Raw genomic sequence first — 20,614 nt, forward strand, 5'->3', positions numbered from 1 at the left:
TTAGGCGGCAACGTGAGGTAAGCCTTCTTTCTAAGTTGGCACTAGTTGCCACATCTGTGCACTCTGGTTCATTATAGGATGGGGATAAAGGAGACCTTCAACAAGAGAGAATTACTTATTGGCATCTTTATCAGTTTTCACTTCCCGCATCTTGATACTACCCTCCTCCCCTCATATTTTTGGGGTTGTATGTTTTTGTAGAAAGAACCATGGTTGGTTGTACAGGAAAGGTATTGGCTTCTTTGTATATTTTGGAAAGACCCAGTATTTTTATCTCAGTGATTTCTGATAAGTGGAAATACCACATTCAGTTACTGGGAAGAGGAAATTACAGTAAAGATAATTACTGATAAGTTCTTTCTTTTTGTGAGGCAAAAAAATATAAAGTTTGAGATTATAAAGATGTCTTGGCTTTTTTCAAGGAACAACATTAAGGAACTTAATTTTTTGAACAATCATGAGACTATGTTCATAAGCCATCAGAAAACAATGTGAAAATAGTAGTGGGATATTAGTCAAGTTAAATATTGTCAAAACATCATTAAAAATCTACGGTAACTCAGAAAATATTATATTTGATACTTTGAAAGTATGATGTACCATTGCTGTTTAAAGTGTCTGAAAAATACAGGAATAAAAATTATTCAAATATTTTTACTACATGTAATAGATGAAGGTGTTTTTACCTGAATTTGGAACTATTCTCAGTTTTTAATGTTAAAATTTGTGTGTGGCATATGCTTACATTGAAATACTTTGGTTTAACTGTTAATATATACTTTATCTTTTTTTATTTAGTTGGCATACTGTGTAGTTCAATTTTTAGAAAAGGACAGCACGCTTACTGAACCAGTAAGTTTATTTTACTGTTTTATCCTATTCATTTTGAAGCATTAATAACATTTTGATTTGCACTGTTTATAATGTTTGTTACACCTAAAAATCATTCCCAAGTAATAGATTGATTTTATTATTGAGAGCAAAGTTCTTTAAACTTCTAATTAATAAAATGTATTTTTTAAAAATTGTTTGAATGATCCCTGGAATGAGCTGCTCACTAAGACTATCTAGTTGTTTTTTTCCCAATAATGGTACAGTGAGCAATTTTTACATCACTCAGCCAATGTCCATTAGTAAAATTAGCATATCTAAAACAACTGATTAATCAAAATAAATATCTGACAAGAATGCATATTCATTTTAGAAAGCTTAGCATTTTGATCACCTCACATGATTATTATATGTGCTAAATCAATGTTGAATTCTAGTTGCTCACTCACCTGAAGGAAATAAAAATTTCCTCCCATTATAATCATGGTGAAGATGGGCAAGTAGATTTTGCACCTGATAGTAAATTTTCATAATTTACAAGGCTGCACTAAGGACATTATTGCATATTATGACCATTCAGTTTCTGAGTTAAAAATGTATGCATTTCTCTATGTATAATGCTGAACTATCATTTTACTTGTTCTGACAATCCATATATTTTCATTAGCTTTAGCTTCTAATTTATATACATATTTCTCCTTCCACCCATATCACTCTGCTTTTTTCTTCCCTCCCCTTCTGAAAAATGTGAAGTATTATTTCACTTCCCTAATAAGGTAAAGGAAAATTATCTATCTGATAGAATGGCTAATGTTAAAGATTCTCACAGCTTTTAAAATTATATCTATACATATACATTACCTGTACATATTTATATTTTAAAAGATGATTATTTTAAAAAAACTGCTAATTTTTTATTGTTCTTCAAGTGCTTGCTCATGTCGATTCCATTGTAGGTGTGTGCACAGCCACATGCGCAGTCGTGAGAGACTTTTGCCTTAGCGGTTCCCATAGGGCCAGCTGTGGCACTCTCTGGAGTGCCACACTCATGCCACGGTATATCAGGTGCTGCCAGGCCTGTGCCCTCTCCGTTCCTTCCTACCACCCGCAGTGGTCAGTCAGAGCACCTCTGTCCTTTGTTTCCCAGGCGATCAGAGGTTTCTCTTCTATCTTAGCCTTGTGCTTCCAGCTATAAATAGTTTAATCATTGTTCGTTAGCTGTTAAGTGTTTAGTTAGGTAGTGTCCCAGAGGGGACTTTGTCTCAGGCGAGGCATGCCCCAGCCTCCAGGTTTCAAGCCCTGCTCTTTGTGTAACAGGCCTATGCCTGTTAGTGACCCGGACAAGAGCTGTCTACAGTTCCGCAGGGAATCCCACATAAAGGAGCACTGTCGCATCTGCCAGAACTTTCATCCTTGGACACAAAGAGAGCACGACATATGCCTCAAGGCCCTCCTGATGCAGTGTTTCCCAACGCCCAGGTTTGGAGCAGGCACAGCCCAAACCAGCACCCAGCGTGTCAACTATGGTGCATAGTGCACCCTGGCACCAGGCTTCAACTGGCACCGATCCCCAATCACAAAGAAGAAGATGGCACCAAGCAAGCCCGACCAAGGGGCACTGGGCAAAGGACCTGGCTCAGGCCTTACACCCACTCTGGATCCGCAAAAGGGCTGAGCCCTGGGGAGTTCATCCCCTGGAAAGAACCTGCCACCGACTTCAGGGAACAGTAAGGGGCCCAAACCGACGGCGCAGTTGACGCCCTCTGAGCCCCCAGTTCCTGGAGAGCTAAGAGTGCCTTCACTGCAGGTGTCACCGCAGGCAGAAATGGAACCGGGTAAGGCTCTCTGTGAGTGCAAGCCCGCCGGGAGGGCCTCGCACAAAACAAGCGAGTGTCACCGGTCTCCAGAGCCAAGACAGAACCCTAGGTCACCACGTTCTTGGTCTCTGCGTCAGCCGAGTATGCGTGACGCTCCCAATTCCTGTCTTCTCACTGGAGCTTGCCCAGGTGTCAAAGATCTCCCCGGCACTGGTCTTTGTCGTGTTTTTGGTCGCCATCGCCAACACCACCTGGTCACTCCCCAAAACAGCACCACTCACCCTACTCCTGGCATCGGTCAGACCGTTCCTGGCAACGGTAAGCCGCCAGACCCAAGCCTCCACAGCCCCACCTTGGTCACCAGAGTGTGACAACTTCTCCTGTTTGGAAGGCGCAGTTCAGCCCCTTGCCCAGACACCATCGTGATTGGGCTCCAGAGGGCGCATCCTAGGTATCAGTTCTGACCTGGCAGCAGGGCCAGAGGCCAACCCAATGGCTTTATTGGAATGCCTGGGGCGTTCGCGTCACGCTGTTGCTCCACTCCTGCCAACCCTTGGTCACCATGTCAGACAGGCCGAAGTTGGCATCCATGGCACTGGGTTGGGTACAGGATGCTCCGGCAGCTGCTGCAAGTGAGGAGCTGGTACCCACCCCAAAGCCGCCCTCTCCGACATGTGAGGACATTGCCGGACCTCTCTCAATCGTCCAATCATCATCCTCCTCTCTGGATGAGGTGGTGGCGGGCCCATCAGGCTAGCCCTCCAGATAATTTTAGGGAGCCTCAGGCGCTGCTCTGCAGAGTCGCTTCCAACTTGGGCCTCTAGGTGGAGGAGATAGAGGAGCAGATGGACACATTGTTTAATGTGCTCTTGGCGTCCGCCCCAGCCTGCGTCGCGCTCCCAGTACGCAAGGGGGTCCTTAACATTGCCAAAACCATCTAGCAAACCCCGTCATCCATCCCGCCCATTTCTAAGAGGGGAAGAAAAGAAGCATTTTGTCCCTGCAAAGGGGTTCGATTACTTGTACACTGACCTGCAACCGGGATCATTGGTCGCATCGGCCCACCAATTCCACCCGTAAAAATAAGGAGGTCAAGAGGCTGGATTTGTTTGGTCACAAAATTTATTCTACGACCAGCCTCCAGTTTTGGGTAGTGAACCACCAGGCCCCTTTCGGTCACTATAACTTTAACTTGTGGGACTCTTTCCTCAAGTTCAAGGACTCCATGTCCCAGGAGATGGTCCAGGAGTTCATGACCCTGGTCGAGGGAGAAGGGGACTGCAGCTGCTTGATGCTCCCTCCAAATGGCTTGGGACATGGACAGTTCAGCTGCCTGGCTGGTTACCTTGGCGGTGGTCATGTGGTGCAGTTCCCGGCTCCAGGAGATGCAGGCCTCTATTCAGGACCTCCCGTTTGATGGTGACGGCCTGTTCTCTGACCAAACGAATGTGCGTCTGCACGGCCTGAAGGATGCACGCGACCTTCTGTTCTCTGGGGATGCACACTCCTCAGGCATCGAGACAGCCGTTACAGCCTTTTCCGCCAACTCGACAGTGGCATCTTAAACAAGGGCCTGCAAGGAAACTGGACGTCGGGTTTAGCCACCACTGCTCGTCGTCGTCTCCTGCACAGCCTGGCCCAGAGAAGCACCAAGGGAGCCAAAAGCGCTCATTTTGAGGGTGCGCTCAGGAATGACTCACCAGTCAACTGCCCAGATCTTCCTGTCTTTTCCTCAACCACCTTTTCCCCTACCGCTTGGCCTGGTCGGAGGCTAAGTTGGACTACTGGGTCCTGGACATAGTCCCTCAGGGCTACATTCTACTACCGCTACTTCCTAATCCCGGAGGTGAAAGGGGGCCTCAGACCCATTCTGGGCCTGCGTGGCCTCTACAAGTCTCTCAACAAGTTGAAGTTCTGCATGGTCTCCATCTTCCCTTCCCTGGATCCAGGGGACTGGTATGCCGATCTCGTCTTAAAGGACACTTACTTTCATGTCTCCATATTGCCAGGACACAGGCGTTTCCTGTGTTTCACAGTGGCTGGGCACCACTTCCAGTTCACAGAACTACCCTTTGGCCTGTCCTGGGCCCCAGGTTGTTCACAGAATGCGTGGCACCAGTGGCAGCTTACCTGAGGCATTGAGGGGTCCAGATCTTCCCATATCTCAACAACTGCGTCATCAAGGCAGGTCTCTGGAGCAAATGCAAAGGAACCTCGATTTGGTGCGCTCCACCTGCAGTGACCTGGGCCTGTTAATAAATACAGAAAAATCCACATTAACGTCAGTCCAGCATATAGAGTTTATTGGAGTGGTTCTCGACCCTATGCAGGACAGGGCCTTCCTGCTGGAAGCACGTTTTCAGGCCATGATTGACTTGATCTCCCTCGTAAACAGCCAACTGCTCACCACAGCACACATGCTCCTATGACTTATAGGCCACATGGCCGCATGAACATACATGGTCAACCATGCCCTGCTTCATCTAAGGTCTCTGCAAGCGTGACTGGCCTTGGTCTACATTCCCAGCAGGCACCCTCTGGACCGAGTGGCCACAGTGCTGAGTTATGTCCTCTTGTCTCTGGGCTGGTGGCAGGATCACAAGTCAGTACTGCAAGGAGTCCCCTTCGTGACCCCATCTCTGTCGCTCACCCTGGTCTCAGATGCATCGGATCTGGGTTATGGAGCTTATCTGGGTGAGCTCAAACACCCGGGGCCGCTGGCTACAACATGACCTAGCCCTTCATATCAATGTCAGGGATCTCAGTGGTTCGCCTGGCCTGCCAGGCTTTCTTGCTCCACCTGGAAGACACCTCCACCTGGTGCAGGTCCTGACAGATAATACTCTCGCGATGTATTACATCAACAGGCAGGGTGGTGCCAGGTCTTTGGCCCTTTGTTCTCTGCAGGATAGGGACAAGGGCTCCCTGTCGGACGCCTTTCTGATCCCATGGCCTCGTCAACACCGGTTCGGCATGCTGCTGAGTCTTTCGGCAGCCACCCTGCTGCAGCTGCCTCTTCAGCCAGATCTGTCCCAGAACCACAGCAATCTATTGCATCCAAACGTGGTGGTGCTGCACTTGAGGGCCTGGCTACTGCGTGGCTAAGTGGGAAAGAATGGCAGTGTTCCGCGGGTGTCCAGCAGTTCCTGCTGGGCAGCAGAAAACTCTCCACCAGGGCTACCTATATGGCAAAGTGGAAATGGTTCTTTTGTTGGGCCTCGGATTGCTGTATTCGTCCAGAAGAGGCCCCACTGCAGGACATCCTGGTCTATTTGCTGCACCTGAAGCTCCAGGATCTGTCGCTATCTTTGGTCCAGGTACACCTGGCGGCCATTTCGGCCTTCTGCCCTTTGTTTCAAGGCATGGTTCCTGAAAGGTCTGGAGTGCCTTTACCCACCTGTCCGGGACCTGGTCACTCCTTGGGAACCTGAATCTTGTATTGTCAAGGCTATTGGGGGCCCCTCTTTGAGCCCTGGCTTCCTGCTCCCTCCTGCTTCTCTCCTGGAAAGTCTCCTTTTTGGTCACCATAACTTCAGCACGTAGGGTGTCCAAGATCAGGGCACTCATGTCGGAACCTCCTTATATGATCTTCTATAAGGACAAGGTCCAGCTGCATTCACACCTGGCTTTTCTGTCCAAGGTCGTGACCCAGTTCCATGCTGATCAAGACATATACCTACTGGGCCCTTGTCGAAAGCTTCATACAACGGATGAGGAATACAGGCTGCATGCCCTGGATGTCAGACAGGCACTAGCCTTCTACGTAGATAGAACAAAGCTGTTCCGTAAGTCTATGCAATTGTTTGTTGCTGACAGAATGAAGGGTTACCTAGTATCTACCCAGAGAATCTCATGCTGGATCACGGCCTGCATCTGCATCTGCTACTGCTATGAGCTGGCAAAAATGCCCCTGCTGGCGATCATGACAGCTCACTTGAATAGGGCACAGGTGTCATCAGCAGCCTTCCTTGCTCAGGTACTGATTCCGGAAATTTGCCATGCCTCAACCTGGTCGTCCATTCGCTTTTGCTTTGCACTATGTGCTGACCCAGCAAGCTCAAGATGATGCTGGTTTCGGCAGAGCAGTACTCCAGTCTGCAATCTTGTGAACTCTGACCCCACCTCCATGGATTCTGCTTGTGAGTCGCCTGCAATGGAATCAACATGAGTCTGCACCTGAAGAAGAAATTATGTTTACCCACCTTTTGTAATTGCTGTTCTTTGAGATGTGTTGCTCATATCCATTCCATTACCTGCCCTCCTGCCCCTCTGTCGGAGTTGTCGGCAAGAAGGAACTGAGAGGGCGCAGGGCCGGCAGTGCCTGATATACCATAGCATGAGTGTGGCACTCCAATGGGCACCATAGTCGGCCCTACAGTTACCACTAAGGCAAAAGTCTCCAACCGCGCACACACCTACAATGGAATGGACATGAGCAACACATCTCGAAGAACAACGGTTACAAAAGGTGGGTAACAGTATTTTACTCATTGTACAGTACAAAAACACCTGTTTTTTCTGTTATGTATGTCAATTATGAAAGAAGATATTACTCCATCCACATTAATAGTAATGTCCCAATTTTATATAATACTAACAATCTATGGTGCATACACTATCTCTCTAGTGAATATTTAACCACACTAAAAACCTTGAGGCAATTTGGCTCAGCTGCTAGGCTCAGCTCAAGAGAGGTCTACCCTCTTAACTTTTGCTTGAAATAAACAATTGGCAAAATTTTTATTCTTAAAATTTAGTATAAATATTTTCTGATACTTCGGTCAGTACAAGCTTAAAGATGTTTGTCAAATATTATTTGTCAGCATTTGTCAAAAGTTATTTTCCCCCTAGAGTCTCATGTTTTTTTGGCCACGCAATCTTAGCACACACAAATGGTTTTCTTAACATTTAGAAATAGGAGGTTTTAATTTGAGGCATTTCCTGGGAGAAAAGTATTGGGCATCTTTATCCTTACGCAGAATACTTCCACATAGTCTTTGCTACTATTATCTAATTGCAGCAGGAACTGGAGAGGGAAACTAAAGATAGAAGGGAAAGGAGAGGTGGAACTGGAGAGGGGACTGTGACACAGAAAGGGAAGGGGAGAGACACAAAGAATATATGCACAGGGTAAAAAGAATGTTGTGAAGAAATGAAGTTAAAATATATACTGATAAAACTAAATGCAGTGCAAAATGGCAAAATATACTAGAGTGAAAAAGAAATAAACTTAGATAAGAATAGGGGATAGCAGAGGAGAGAAATCTGATGAGAAAAAGATAGTGGAGAAGATAAAAATATTTTAAATTTGTGTTCATTTTTAGAAAAAGGTCAAAATATGCAGAATGAAATAAAGGGCAGAGGGGGAAGAAAGCAAGTTTTTAAATGAGGCACAGGTGTGTTTGTCATTAGTATCTGAAAATAAGAATAGCAGAGATTGATAAATTACAGGAAGCTGTGTTGCTGCATGATCCCTGTCAATGTTTCAGTCCCTTGGTGCAGATTCATTGATCTACAGCTGGAAATAATGCATTGGCACAGAGGCACCAAAGCAGTGACACCATCCAACTCCCAGATTGAGGGTGGCAAAGGAGTAGTTGTTTCTAGGTTGCTATCCTGTGGCAGGGCCCACTCGCTCCTGCCTCCGTTGAAGTCCACAAACAGCTTTCAGACCTTTTTGCTGGTAAAACACCTGGTGCAGTTTATTTACAATATTATTTTCCACCACCCTTTTGCACTATATAGCCTCACCCCTACAGTCTTAGGAAGCCCTCTGCACCTGAGGCAAGCAAGGGAGAGCGATTTCTCTCCCTCTCTAGTTCTCCTTCCCTCTTTTCCCACCTCTTTCCTGTGCCTTTTGTATCATCTGTCTGATAGCCTAATTAGTCTTAGTTCTCCTCAGCCCATCAGTTAAGCACAGCTCTTCTTAATAAGGTCTGCTCTAGAATTAATTAATTAGAGTTGCCGTGACCCTATTGTCACACAGGCAAAAAAATTGTGTTGCTCCTCTCCTTCCACCTCACACACTCTGCCATACTTTTTTTATATTAAATTACAAAACACAAATGTAGAAACTTATTACTTATTTACAAAAAAAAAGGTGGAAATTTCCGAAGAGTTTATCTAACATTTAACGTTGAGGAATGCTATTCCAGTCATTTATAATTACACATTAGTTGAAAACAAACATCTAATAATATGAAAACCCCTTAGCTAATATTAAGAAAATAATTTCTGACACCAAACTTAATACATTATTCATTGACACACTGCCACAGACTGAAAAAATCTGAACTGTGCCTCTTTATTGATGATTGGAGACAGAAACATTGGAAAAAATCTTCATCCATAATAAAAGCATTCACCTCGTTATTTAGTGATCAAAACCACTAGAATGCCTTACTCTTCATCAAAAAGGCTTGAGCAAACTGCCTTACATCATGCCATTCATAAGTGAAGCAACATGCAGAAAGCCATTATTCCTGTTCTTTGAGACTCTTAAGTTTTAGAAGGTGCCTGTAACTGTTACAAGAGCTGATATAATTGATATGATAACAATTCTATAAGTATTACACATAAAAACTGAATTGTTATAGTCTTCCCCCAAAAACCCAGTATTTTCAAAATTGTATGGTTTTTTATCTTACATGTTTTGTGCCCTGTCTAAACCTTTGATAAGTATGATGAAAGGAAGATAAGAGATGGTGGTGATAATAATAAAGTTGTATCAGTTTTAGCAATGAAAAGTCACATATATATTCATAGTAGTCATCTGTGAACTTCTTATGTCTTTTATCCAAAAATAATATTTTACAATTTAGAGGCCTCATCTTGCAAACCTGGAATTGCATGAGGAAAGGTTTTCAGGATCAAGTCCTACATATGAAAGCAACAAAAAAGCAAAAATTGGAGCCAGAGTTATGTTAGTATTGCACAGACAGCAATTTCCAGCTTATGGGTGTGTTAATGATTGTTTGGCATCAGAATTACTTTCTTTATCCTTAGATGATGACTTTCACACTATTCTTTTAAATGTCTGTAACTGTTCATGTTTGGAGTAGCACTTTTTAACCTTCACAGCTGAGTAACAAGTGTTAGTCTGGAAATAGTAATTTCTATGACGTAGCAACATGCCTGATCACTGATTGTTTGGGACAAGAATCCTTTTGGTTCTTCTTCAAGTGATGGTCTCTATGTGTAGTCCACTCAATGTGTACATATGGTTTATGTGCCTGAGACCAGATTTTTCACTAGTGGTGTCTGTCGGTCCGTGCCTGCACCTTTTTCCTCCTTGTGCTCCGAGGTTGTTAGGGGATGTGTGGAATGACTGCTCGTCCAGTACCTTTCTACCACCCATAGTCTGAATCCTAACCCTTCAGTGTCCACAGCTTTATTGAGCATTCTTTGTCTAATGTAAATAGTTTTACCTGTTCTTAGGTAAGTTTAATAGTTTAGAGTTAGTTTTAGGGTCCAGGGGCCTGAGGTGCCCCCTAACCGCTGTATGGGATGCCTAGTATGCCCAAGACCTCAGAATTCAAGATCCGCGTGGTCTGCTCCCGGGTCTTCCTGGTAAGCAACGACCATGACGCTTGCTTGTTTTGCCCCAGGAAAGCTCATACCCCCTCCAGGTGTAATATCTGTCCCTCCTCTCACCAAGACTATCAATCCGCAAGAGTGCAGTTTTAGGAGATTGCTGATGGATTGTTCGATGAGTTCGTAGTCTGACCCCAGCCTGTCAGGACCCTCTCATCCTCGTCCTCTCCCTCCCCCTCATGTGGAAAAATTACTTGCCAACTGCTCTGCTGCCTTGTGGCTACGTGCAGTGTTTTTTCTCTTTAGTCCTGCTGACCTGGTCTGCTAATGGTCCCCTTCTTCCTTGAGCGATGGTCCCTGTTGTTTTCCACTGCGGGGTTACATGTGTGCACCATGTGCCTGGAGTCAGAGAATTTGGAAGTAGTGTCTGTTGGTCCGCACATGTGTCCTTGCTTGCCTTGTGCCTTCGACCACGGCAATAAAGGGCAGGGTGAACCAACCACCTCTTCAGGTCTCTTTTTCACAGCTGCATGGTCCAGGTCAAAACCTTTAGTGTCCTCAGCTTTGATGTCGTTCTGAAAAACTATATAAATTAAATAGTTAATAGTTTTAATAGTTTTTAATAACTTTTATAGATTTAGTAGTTTTTAGTATCTTTCACAGATTAGGCTACAGGGGAACCTACCACCATCCCGTACTCCACTTGAGTATCAGACTATGCCTAGAACTCCAGGCTTCAGACTCTGTGCCTCCTGCCCACGATCCTTCTCAGTCAGCGACGACCATCAGCACTGCCTCTACTGCCTGGGAGAAACTCACCTCATGGCTTGGTGCAGTATTTGTCAGTCGTCTCCCAGCCATACCCTAGAAGGACAGGCACTTGGTCTCTGCAAATATCTCATGGAGATTATGGCTGCAGTCTGGTCAAAATCTGTTCTGTACGTTGGCCTGAATCAGCAAGGAATGTGCCTCCTGCTGCTAAGTCTGACTTCAGTGCCAGAGAATCCACCACACCACGGGGCCTAGTCAGGAAGCACTCCCATAAGCATGGGACTAAGTCTTCCTCTAAGTCCACTTCAAAGAAATCAGACATGCCTGCAAGCAAATCCACCCATTCAGCCCATGAGGACTTAGTATGTCCTTGGTCCCATAGGCACAAGAAAAAGCTCCGAAACATTGAGCTCTGCCAGCTCTGGACTGTGCTCCATTGGTACCACCATCCCCCAGCTCCTCACAAGACCTGGGACCCTCCTGCACCAGCAAAGTCTGATTACCTTTGGATGCAATCAGCATTGCTGGCACCAGTAGCCTGGACAGAAAGAGTCCTGACACCTGGGAGATATGGATCCATGGTCACACAGGACATTTTTGCCCGCCTGGATCCAGAATCCCCTCCTTCATTGGGAACCTCTGTTTTCAGGGAGTTGCCTACAGGGCGGAGCCTGTTACCCCATCCCCTCCTCTCCGTACACAATGTACACCTCTCCAATGGCACCGGCAGTACCACCACTGGAACCCAAGTCAGCCTTTTTCTCAGGAGATTCGGAATCATTAGAGGAATTGCTCCTCCCATACCATCCTTACCCATTTCCCAGGAGATCTACACAGCCGTGGGACCAACCACTGCCTCACCCAACTTGGAGTCACTGGTATCCCATGCCATTGGGACCCCCACAACTACCTGTCAACCCCTCCTACTGACCATATTGGGGATCATGGGATGAGTAACAACCTTCAGAATCTATCTGATCCACCAGGGAGTTGCTACCTGCCTTCCCTCCAAGGAAGGATCACATTTACCCCCAGATCCAGTTGAAAAGCAGGAGTACTACTCTCCGGTTCCAGCGGTTCCCTGGAACTGGCCGGACTACAATCATCATTTTCAGCTGATGTGGTGACTTTGGCATCTCCCCCTTCCCCCCCAGTGACTTCAGGCAGTTCCAAGACCACCTCCGCAGAGTTGCCAGGAAACTTCAGATTCCAATAGAGGAGATCCAGGATTCCAGCACAAGCTCTTAGACATCCTCCACACCTCTAGACCTGTAAGAATAGCCCTCCCTGTAAATGAGGCCATATTGGAGCTCACTAGAACAATGTGGCACACCCTGACCACGTGCACTCCTACCCCGAAAAGGACGGAGAGAGAGGTCAGAATTCTTATTCTCTCATCCAGCTCCCAATTCAGTGGTGGTTCAGGCCACTTCGGAAAGGTCCAGGCAACAACACCCCAGATCTACTCCTGCAGGGGAGGAGGATAAACATGTAAAACTATTGGGGAGGAAGGTTTTCTTGTCCTCCAATTTTTGGTTCACGATAGCCAACTGTCAAGCACTATTGGCTAAATATGATTTCCTGAACTATGCTAAGTTTGAGGAATTTGCCAACAGCCTCCCACAGCAGCATCATTCTCATTTCCAAGCTCTAATGGAGGAAGGAAAAAATTAATAGCCAGAATCACCCTCCAATCTGCACTCAAGGCAGCTGATACTTCCTCAGAGCCATGGCTACCACCATTGTTATGCAAAGGGAGTCCTGGCTCTGTGCCTCAGCGCTCTGCTGGGAGGTCCAGAATACCATTGGGGACCTCCCCTTCAATGAATCTCACCTTTTCAATCAGTACATGGATGAGTCCCTATACACCCTAAAGGACTCTAGGGCTACCCTTTGATCACTGGGTGCATACACACCTTCTCTTAAGAGGAAGTTACATCGCCAATCAACCCCATCAAAGTATAGAGCTCAACGCTTCTACCATCAGAGACGCTACAAACCACTGCATAAAAGGCAGAAGACTGAAAAATCCTGCTTCCATGTTCCTTCCACATTGGCCTCAACATCCCAATCCCACCCCCCAAACCCAGTAATATTTTGATGCGAGCTTGAGAACCGTGGTTCACTGAGCCCAACACCACCTGACTCCAGTACTCCGGGGATCGCCTAGCACTCTTTTTCAGCACCTGGGGTGTGATAATGATGGACACGTGGGTGCTGGCTATACAACTGAGTTTGCAACACTACTTCTTCCGAAACTGCCCTTCCCCAATCCTCTTTGGGGACCACTCTCATGACAGTATTTTCACTCAGGAGGTGCTCCTTGCTGCTATAAGGAGTTCAATAGAGCATTTTCCTCCACAGTATTAGGTTACAGGTTTTACTTGACCTGTTTCCTCATATCCAAGAAGAAGGCTGGGTGGAGACCAATCCTTAACCTCCGCCACTTCAACCACTTCATTCACAAATTCAAATTTCAGCCATGTAGGCAGCAATAATTCCATTTTTAGAAAAAATGGCATGTGGTCATGGCTTCTGCCCACAGACAATTTCTCAGATTTATGGTGGGCTCTGATCATTTGCAGTACTATCCTTCAGAATAGCTACCACCTCCATAGTCTTTACCAAGGTATTTTCAGTGGTAGCAGCTCACGTCAGATGTCATGGCCTCCTCACTTTCCCATACCTTGACGACTGGCTCCTCACCACCAAATCTCGCCAGAAACCCTATACGTTGACATGTATGATGCTCCACCTCTTTTCCTCACTGGGGAGTCAGTGTAAACATTAAAAAATCTGGTTTTACTCCCATGAAATCTTTGGACTTCATTGGAGCAACCTTGAAGTCTGTCACCACAGGGGCGAACTTGCTCACAGTTTCTAGACCATGGAAGATATCATAGATCACATTGTGAGCAACCTTTGGGTAACAGTCAAAACATGTCTGTCCCTACTTGGCCACCTGACTTTGTACACAAATGTCACTCCATTTGCAAGACTCCGCCTTTGAGTATGACTACATTCAGTTCACTGCCTAGGCTGTCATTGCATGAATCTCACACTGACAGTTCCTGCCAAGATGCAGTCCTTCCTTGTGATGGACAAATCCTCATCTCACATGCATGGGTGCTCTCTTTCTCCCCTCTTCACTGGCCAAGACAATCATTATGGATGTTTCCCTGCTATGTTGGGGAGCCTATATGGGCAACCACACAGCACAAGGAGCCTGGACATTTTGAGAGTACAGAATGCACATCAGTGTCCTGGAATTATGGGCAGTAAGGAAGGTATGCAAATCCTTTCTTCCATTTGTTCGCTTTCACCACATCCTGAGGTCAGACAACATTATGATGGTTTTTTATACCAGCAAGCAAGGGAGCGAGATCTGCCTCCCTGTGTGCAGAAGCAGGCAATCTCTGGAACTGGTGCATCAGCAATCAAATCACCCTGTCTGCAGCCTACCTTCCAGGGACACAGAATGCACTCTCAGATTCCCTCAGCAAATGTTTTGCAATTGACTACAAGTGGGAACTTCACAACATGGTGGTGCATGACATTTTCACGTGTTGGGGAACCCCAACAAGAGATCTATTCACTTCCCAGGCCAACAAGAAGTGCATCACTTGTTGCTCCAGAGGAGCCATAGGCTGCAACTTCCAGGGTGATGCTCTCCTTTCCTGGTCAGACCAGTTCAACTATGCTTCCCTATGCTGCTGCTTCTGCCACGAGTGCTACGCAAGTTCCAGCAGAACAGGGTGACAGTCATCTTGATCACCCCTTTTTGGCCCTGACAGTTTTAGTTCCCCAAGCTCCTAACCCAGTGCAATGGGAGGATTAAACACCCCAATCCACAACCACTCCACCTCAGGGCATGGTATTTGGATGGCCATCATACCTAGAATGTACATGCTCTTCAGCCATGTCATCTTCTCCAATAGCAGAAAGGATTCGACTAGGAAATGTTACCTAGCTAAATGGAAATGCTTCTGGTCCTGGACACAATGAAGAGGCATTCTACCAGAAGTTATGGATATTCCACTCATTCTAGACTAGATCCTATCTTTTGAAGACATCCGGTCTCTCCCTCAACTCCTTGCAAGTCCGCCTAGTGGCGATCAGTGCATTCCTTCCACCTACTAAAGGCTACTCTATTTTCACACACTCGCTAGCCAGTTGACTCTGGAAAGACCAGATAAGAACTTTCCCACTCCTCAAAAGATTGTGCTCCAATGGGACATGAATCTTGTTCTTTTGGTACTGACCAGGCTCCCCATTAGCTACTTGCCCCATGTTTCTCTTCTCCATGAAGGTCACCTTCCTTGGAGCCATCACATTGGCGAGGAGGGTTAGTGAACTCAGAGCAATGATGGCAGACCCTCCATACACTGTTCCACGAAGATAGTTTCTTTACACCTATACCCCAAATTTATCCCTAAAGTGGTTTTGGAATTTCACCTTAACCAATCTATTCACTTATCTTTATTTTTCCCCATATTGCACACATCTGCAGAAAAATGTAGACTCCACTCTCTCGATGTTCGAGATTGGCCTTTTACCTACAGAGATCAAAACCAGTCACGAAGTCCCTGAGACTTTGTCAGTCACTCTAGCAGAGAGAATCAGTGGGCATGCCATCTCCACCCAGAGAACTTCCAAATGGATATCTGGTTACATTCTACTCTGTCAGCTCTTAAACCTCCCTCCCCCCACAGAGATATGAGCTCACTCCACTAGAGCTCAAGCAACAAATGTAGTGTCTCTTCAGGAGTTAACCCTCCTGGAGCCATGTGGAGCTCTAGCCACATGTTTGCAAGTCCTAGTACAGGACTCAGCTGCTGATGCCTCCTTTGGATTGACGGTTCTCTGTTCAACCCTGCTGTCCACATCCTCGAGCCCTCCTCCTACTTATTTACTGCTTGTCAGTTACCCACAGTGGGATACAATAGGGACCATTACTCAAAGAAGAAGAGGAGGTTACTTACTTGTAACTGGAGGTTCTTCAAGATGTGTGGTCCCTATCTGTATTCCACTACCTGCTCTTCTTGCCCTCTGCTTTGAATCTTGTATGATTTGAACTGGAGAAGTAACTGAAGAGGTGGTCGGTCTGCCTCGCCCTTTATTTCCTTGGTTGGAGGCATGAGGCAAGCCAGGGCGCATGCATGGGCCAGACACTACTTTTAAACTCTCCAACTCTGGGCGCATGGTGCATGTGCGTAACCCACTGTGGTATATAGATGGGGACCACCCATCTCAAAGAACCTCCATTTACATGTAAGTAACTTCCTCTTTTGCCATTTGACTCAGTTCTCAGGCTGGGTCACCTTCAGTCTCACCCATTTCAGGGTAAGCCAGAGTTTTCACCAAGTAGTCCCAGGACCTCACACCAAGTTGGCAGCCCTGGTCCAGGCCAGGCCTGATGGTCCTTCTGTCACTTTGTGTTTGGGGTCTTCCCTCTAGTCTTTCTGGTAAGGCTGTAGGGGAACTCAGTCCCTCCCTTTGCCCTGGGTTCCACTCCATTTCGAGATGTCCCTCTTCTGGATATCTGTAGAGTGGCAATGTAGGGCTCGGTGCATACCCTGGTACAAGCTTCTACAGCAGATGCATCCTTCATAGCAGAGCTGTTCCAATCTGTAGTACATCAGGGTTCCTCACACCTTTCTTGTGAGTCACCTCAAGTGGAATACATAGAAGGACCATCACTCAAAGAAGAAAATGTTTGTACAGTAACTGGAGTTCTTCAAGGTGTGTGGTCCCTGCCTTCCCTCCCCTCTGTTCTGGATTGTTATCCTAAGCTTATTTGCAGTAGCGAAGGAATTAGAGAGGCAGTCCAGACCGCCCCTTAAATCCTCAGTTTGGAGCATGAGGAGGACAAGGGTGTAGCCGTGGACAAATAGACACTGCTAGCGAAAAAACTTCTGGTCTCAGGTGCATGGTACACATGTGCATCTTGAGTGGAATATACATAGGGATCAAACATCTCAAAGAACTCCAGTTACTGTACAAGGTAAGTAACCAGACTTCTTATACCTCATTAGTACAGTAACAAACGTACTTGTTTACGATGACAATTCCTGTTAGAAATCCACTTTAGTCCAAAAGTGGAAGTCAAATATTTAAAATGTTGCTATGAAAATTGTGTATTAATTTTTTTCCTGCAAACGTTCTTTTTACAGGTGGTGATGGCACTGCTCAAATACTGGCCAAAGACTCACAGTCCAAAAGAAGTCATGTTTTTAAATGAACTAGAGGAAATTTTAGATGTCATTGAACCATCTGAATTTGTAAAGGTTATGGAGCCTCTGTTCAGACAGCTAGCCAAATGTGTGTCCAGTCCGCACTTCCAGGTCTGTACTTCAAAGAACTCATAAAACCAGATCTTCAGTTTAGGATTTTTACATTGTTAGTGAATTGATCGTTTTAGATATATATGTACTAAACTTTTTTAAAATAACTGATTTTAGTATGTTGAAAATGCTGAAAAAATAGCACATAAGTGCCTAACTTCAGTGAGCCCGTGATAGGGAGCACAGAGGGCCAGGTGACTTAGTGATTGTTGCACCCAACTTCCTGCCCCTTGCCTCTCTGTCAGGGCAGTAGAGGTACCTGTTAATGACCATAAGCTGAGGATCTTCAGCTTTCCACCCACATCATGGTTTTGGCTCTTGTGGGTATTGTGGCAGGGAAGTTCAGCCTCTCACTGAGACAGCACCATCAAGCCTGAGCTCCTGAGGCTGTGTCCACCTCTGCGATGCTGTCCTGGCAGCAGGGTCAGTGGCCAGCGCAATGGCCTTACTGGAATGCCTGGGGCATGCCTGTTATGTCGATGCCCCCTTCTCACCAATCGTCGGTTGCCGCATCAGACAAGCATCAGGCAGCACCGATGGCACCGGGCTTGGTGCACAAAGTGCAAGCAGATGCTGGGGCGGAAGGGCAGGTGCCCACCCCGAGACCCCCTTCCACCATGGGGGATGATGCCCCGGACCCTCCCTCAGTGGTCCTATCCTCCTCATCCTCTCCAGATGAGGCTATGGTGGGGCCCTCTCGCATTAGAGAGGGAGGTTACCAGTGGACTTCCTCAAGGATCGGTTTTGGGACCAATCTTATTTAAACTTTTTATTACTGGCCTCGGCACAAAAAGTGGGAGTGTGCTAATAAAGTTTGCAGATGATACAAAGTTGGGAGGTATTGCCAATTTAGAGAAGGACAGGGATATCCTACAGGAGGATCTGGATGACCTTGTAAACTGAAGTAATAGTAATAGGATGAAATTTAATAGTGAGAAGCGTAAGGTCATGCATTTAGGGATTAATAACAAGAATTTTAGTTATAAGCTGGGGACGCATCAATTAGAAGTAAAGGAGGAGGAGAAGGACCTTGGAGTATTGGTTGATCATAGGATGACTATGAGCCGCCAATGTGATGTGGCCGTGAAAAAAGCTAATGTAGTCTTGGGATGCATCAGGAGAGGTATTTCCAGTAGGGATAAGGAGGTTTTAGTACCGTTATACAAGGCACTGGTGAGACCTCACCTGGAATACTGTGTGCAGTTCTGGTCTCCCATGTTTCAGAAGGATGAATTCAAACTGGAACAGGTACAGAGAAGGGCTACTAGGATGATCCGAGGAATGGAAAACTTGTCTTATGAAAGGAGACTCAAGGAGCTTGGCTTGTTTAGCCTAACTAAAAGAAGGTTGAGGGGAGATATCGTTGCTCTCTATAAATATATCAGAGGGATAAATACCGGAGACGGAGAGGAATTATTTAAGCTCAGTACCAATGTGGACACAAGAACAAATGGATATAAACTGGCCACCAGGAAGTTTAGACTTGAAATTAGACAAAGGTTTCTAACCATCAGAGGAGTGAAGTTTTGGAATAGCCTTCCAAGGGAAGCAGTGGGGGCAAAAGATCTATCTGGCTTTAAGATTAAACTCGATAAGTTTATGGAGGAGATGGTATGATGGGATAACATGGTTTTGGTAATTAAACATTCATGGTAAATAGGCCTAATGGCCTGTGATGGGATGGGATCTGAGTTACCCAGGAAAGAATTTTCTGTGGTATCTGGCTGATGAATCTTGCTCATATGCTCAGGGTTTAGCTGATGGCCATATTTCGGGTCGGGAAGGAATTTTCCTCCAGGGCAGATTGGAAGAGGCCCTGGAGGTTTTTCGCCTTCCTCTGTAGCATGGGACATGGGTCACTTGCTAGAGGAATCTCTGCTCCTTGAAGTCTTTATAAACCACGATTTGAGGACTTCAATAGCTCAGACATAGGTGAGAGGTTTTTCGCAGGAGTGCGGGGGTGAAATTCTGTGGCCTGCGTTGTGCAGGAGTTCAGACTAGATGATCATAATGGTCCCTTCTGACCTTAGTAGCTATGAATCTATGAATTAGCCCACTGGACAATTTTAAGGAGCACCAAGCCCTGCTCCAAAGGGTGGCCACTGAGTTAGGCCTAGAGGTGGAAGAGATGGTGGAGCAATCAGACACTTTGTTTAATGTGCTCTCTGCATCTACCCCCGCCTGTGCACGAAGGGATTCTAAAGATCGCCAAAGCCCTCTGGCAAATCCCGTCCTCAATTACACCCACCTCCAAGAGGGCTGAAAAGAAGTATTTCGTCCCAGCCAAGGAGTTCAAATACTTGTAAGCTCACCCGCCCCCCAGGGTTGTCGATAGTTTCTGTGGCCAACAAAAAAGACAAGCAAGGGCAATCTAGTTCCACCCCCAAAAGTAAGGAGGCCAAGAGACTGGAACTTTTCGGAAGGAAAATGTATTTCACAGCCAGTCTCCAGTTCAGAGTTGCAAACCACTAAGCTCTTCCAAGAGAGATAACTTCAACTTATGGGACTCCCTCCATAAATTCAAGGACTCCATGCCCCAGGATGCAGCCCTAAAATTTGGGGCCCTTGTTGAGGAGGGTACTACAGCAGCTTGGTGTTCCCTCCAAATGGCATAGGATGTGGCCAATTCGGCAGCCAGAGTGGTCGCCTCAGCGCTGGCCATGAGGCATTGTTTCTGGCTTCTGTCTGCAGGACTGTCCCAGGAGATACAGTCCTTGATCCATGATTTCCCATTTGATGGGATTGGACTCTTTGCAGAACAGATGGATGTGAGGCTGCAAAGATTGAAGTTTCCACACTATGCATCCGATGAAGTGAGCTGTAGCTCACGAAAGCTTATGCTCAAATAAATTGGTTAGTCTCTAAGGTGCCACAAGTACTCCTTTTCTTTTTGCGAATACAGACTAACACGGCTGTTACTCTGAAACCACAGATTGAAGGACACTCAGGATCACTGGGGTTACATATGCCTCAGTCTATGTCAAAACAGTTCCAGATGCCCCCTCTACTAAGGCCTTGACAGTCTCGACAAGGGTCTGCAAGGAGAAGGGATAAGGACACAAGTTTTAGTAGTCACCGCCCTTCCTCCTCCCGTTCACCTGCACAACCTGGCCCGGTGAAGCATGGGGGCCAGAAGCATGCATTTTGAGGGTGCGCTTCAGAGCGATGCCCCAGTCAGCTTCCTGGATCTGCCTCATCCTTTCCTCAGCCACCTTCGTCCCTACCATTAGGCCTGGTCACGGGTTACCTCAGATTGCTGGGTGCTAGAAATTGTATTGCTAGGATATACCCTTCAATTCTCGGCCACCACCACCCCAA

At 46.3% G+C, this 20,614-nt stretch overlaps 1 protein-coding gene and 1 long non-coding RNA gene across 6 annotated transcripts in view; one reads left to right on the forward strand and one right to left on the reverse strand.

Moving 5' to 3' along the window:
* The window catches only part of PPP2R5C (protein phosphatase 2 regulatory subunit B'gamma), a 192,001-nt gene that overhangs the window by 139,942 nt on the left and 31,445 nt on the right, over positions 1-20,614 (forward strand). For 3 of the 4 annotated variants that reach the window (XM_073349665.2, XM_073349666.2, XM_073349668.2), the window contains 2 exons: positions 799-852; positions 17,126-17,296. In XM_073349665.2, the coding sequence (XP_073205766.1) occupies positions 799-852; positions 17,126-17,296 (225 nt within the window). The remainder of the gene's footprint in view (positions 1-798; positions 853-17,125; positions 17,297-20,614) is intronic. The other variant, XM_073349667.2, reaches the window with a different exon arrangement.
* LOC140913375 (uncharacterized) overlaps positions 8,901-20,614 on the reverse strand; it is a 57,061-nt gene continuing 45,347 nt past the window's right edge. For both annotated transcript variants that reach the window (XR_013635987.1, XR_012159566.2), the window contains exon 2: positions 8,901-10,764. This is a non-coding gene — a long non-coding RNA (uncharacterized LOC140913375). The remainder of the gene's footprint in view (positions 10,765-20,614) is intronic.

This window comes from Lepidochelys kempii, chromosome 6 (genome assembly GCF_965140285.1).
Source record: "Lepidochelys kempii isolate rLepKem1 chromosome 6, rLepKem1.hap1, whole genome shotgun sequence".
Classification (NCBI taxonomy): domain Eukaryota; kingdom Metazoa; phylum Chordata; order Testudines; family Cheloniidae; genus Lepidochelys; species Lepidochelys kempii.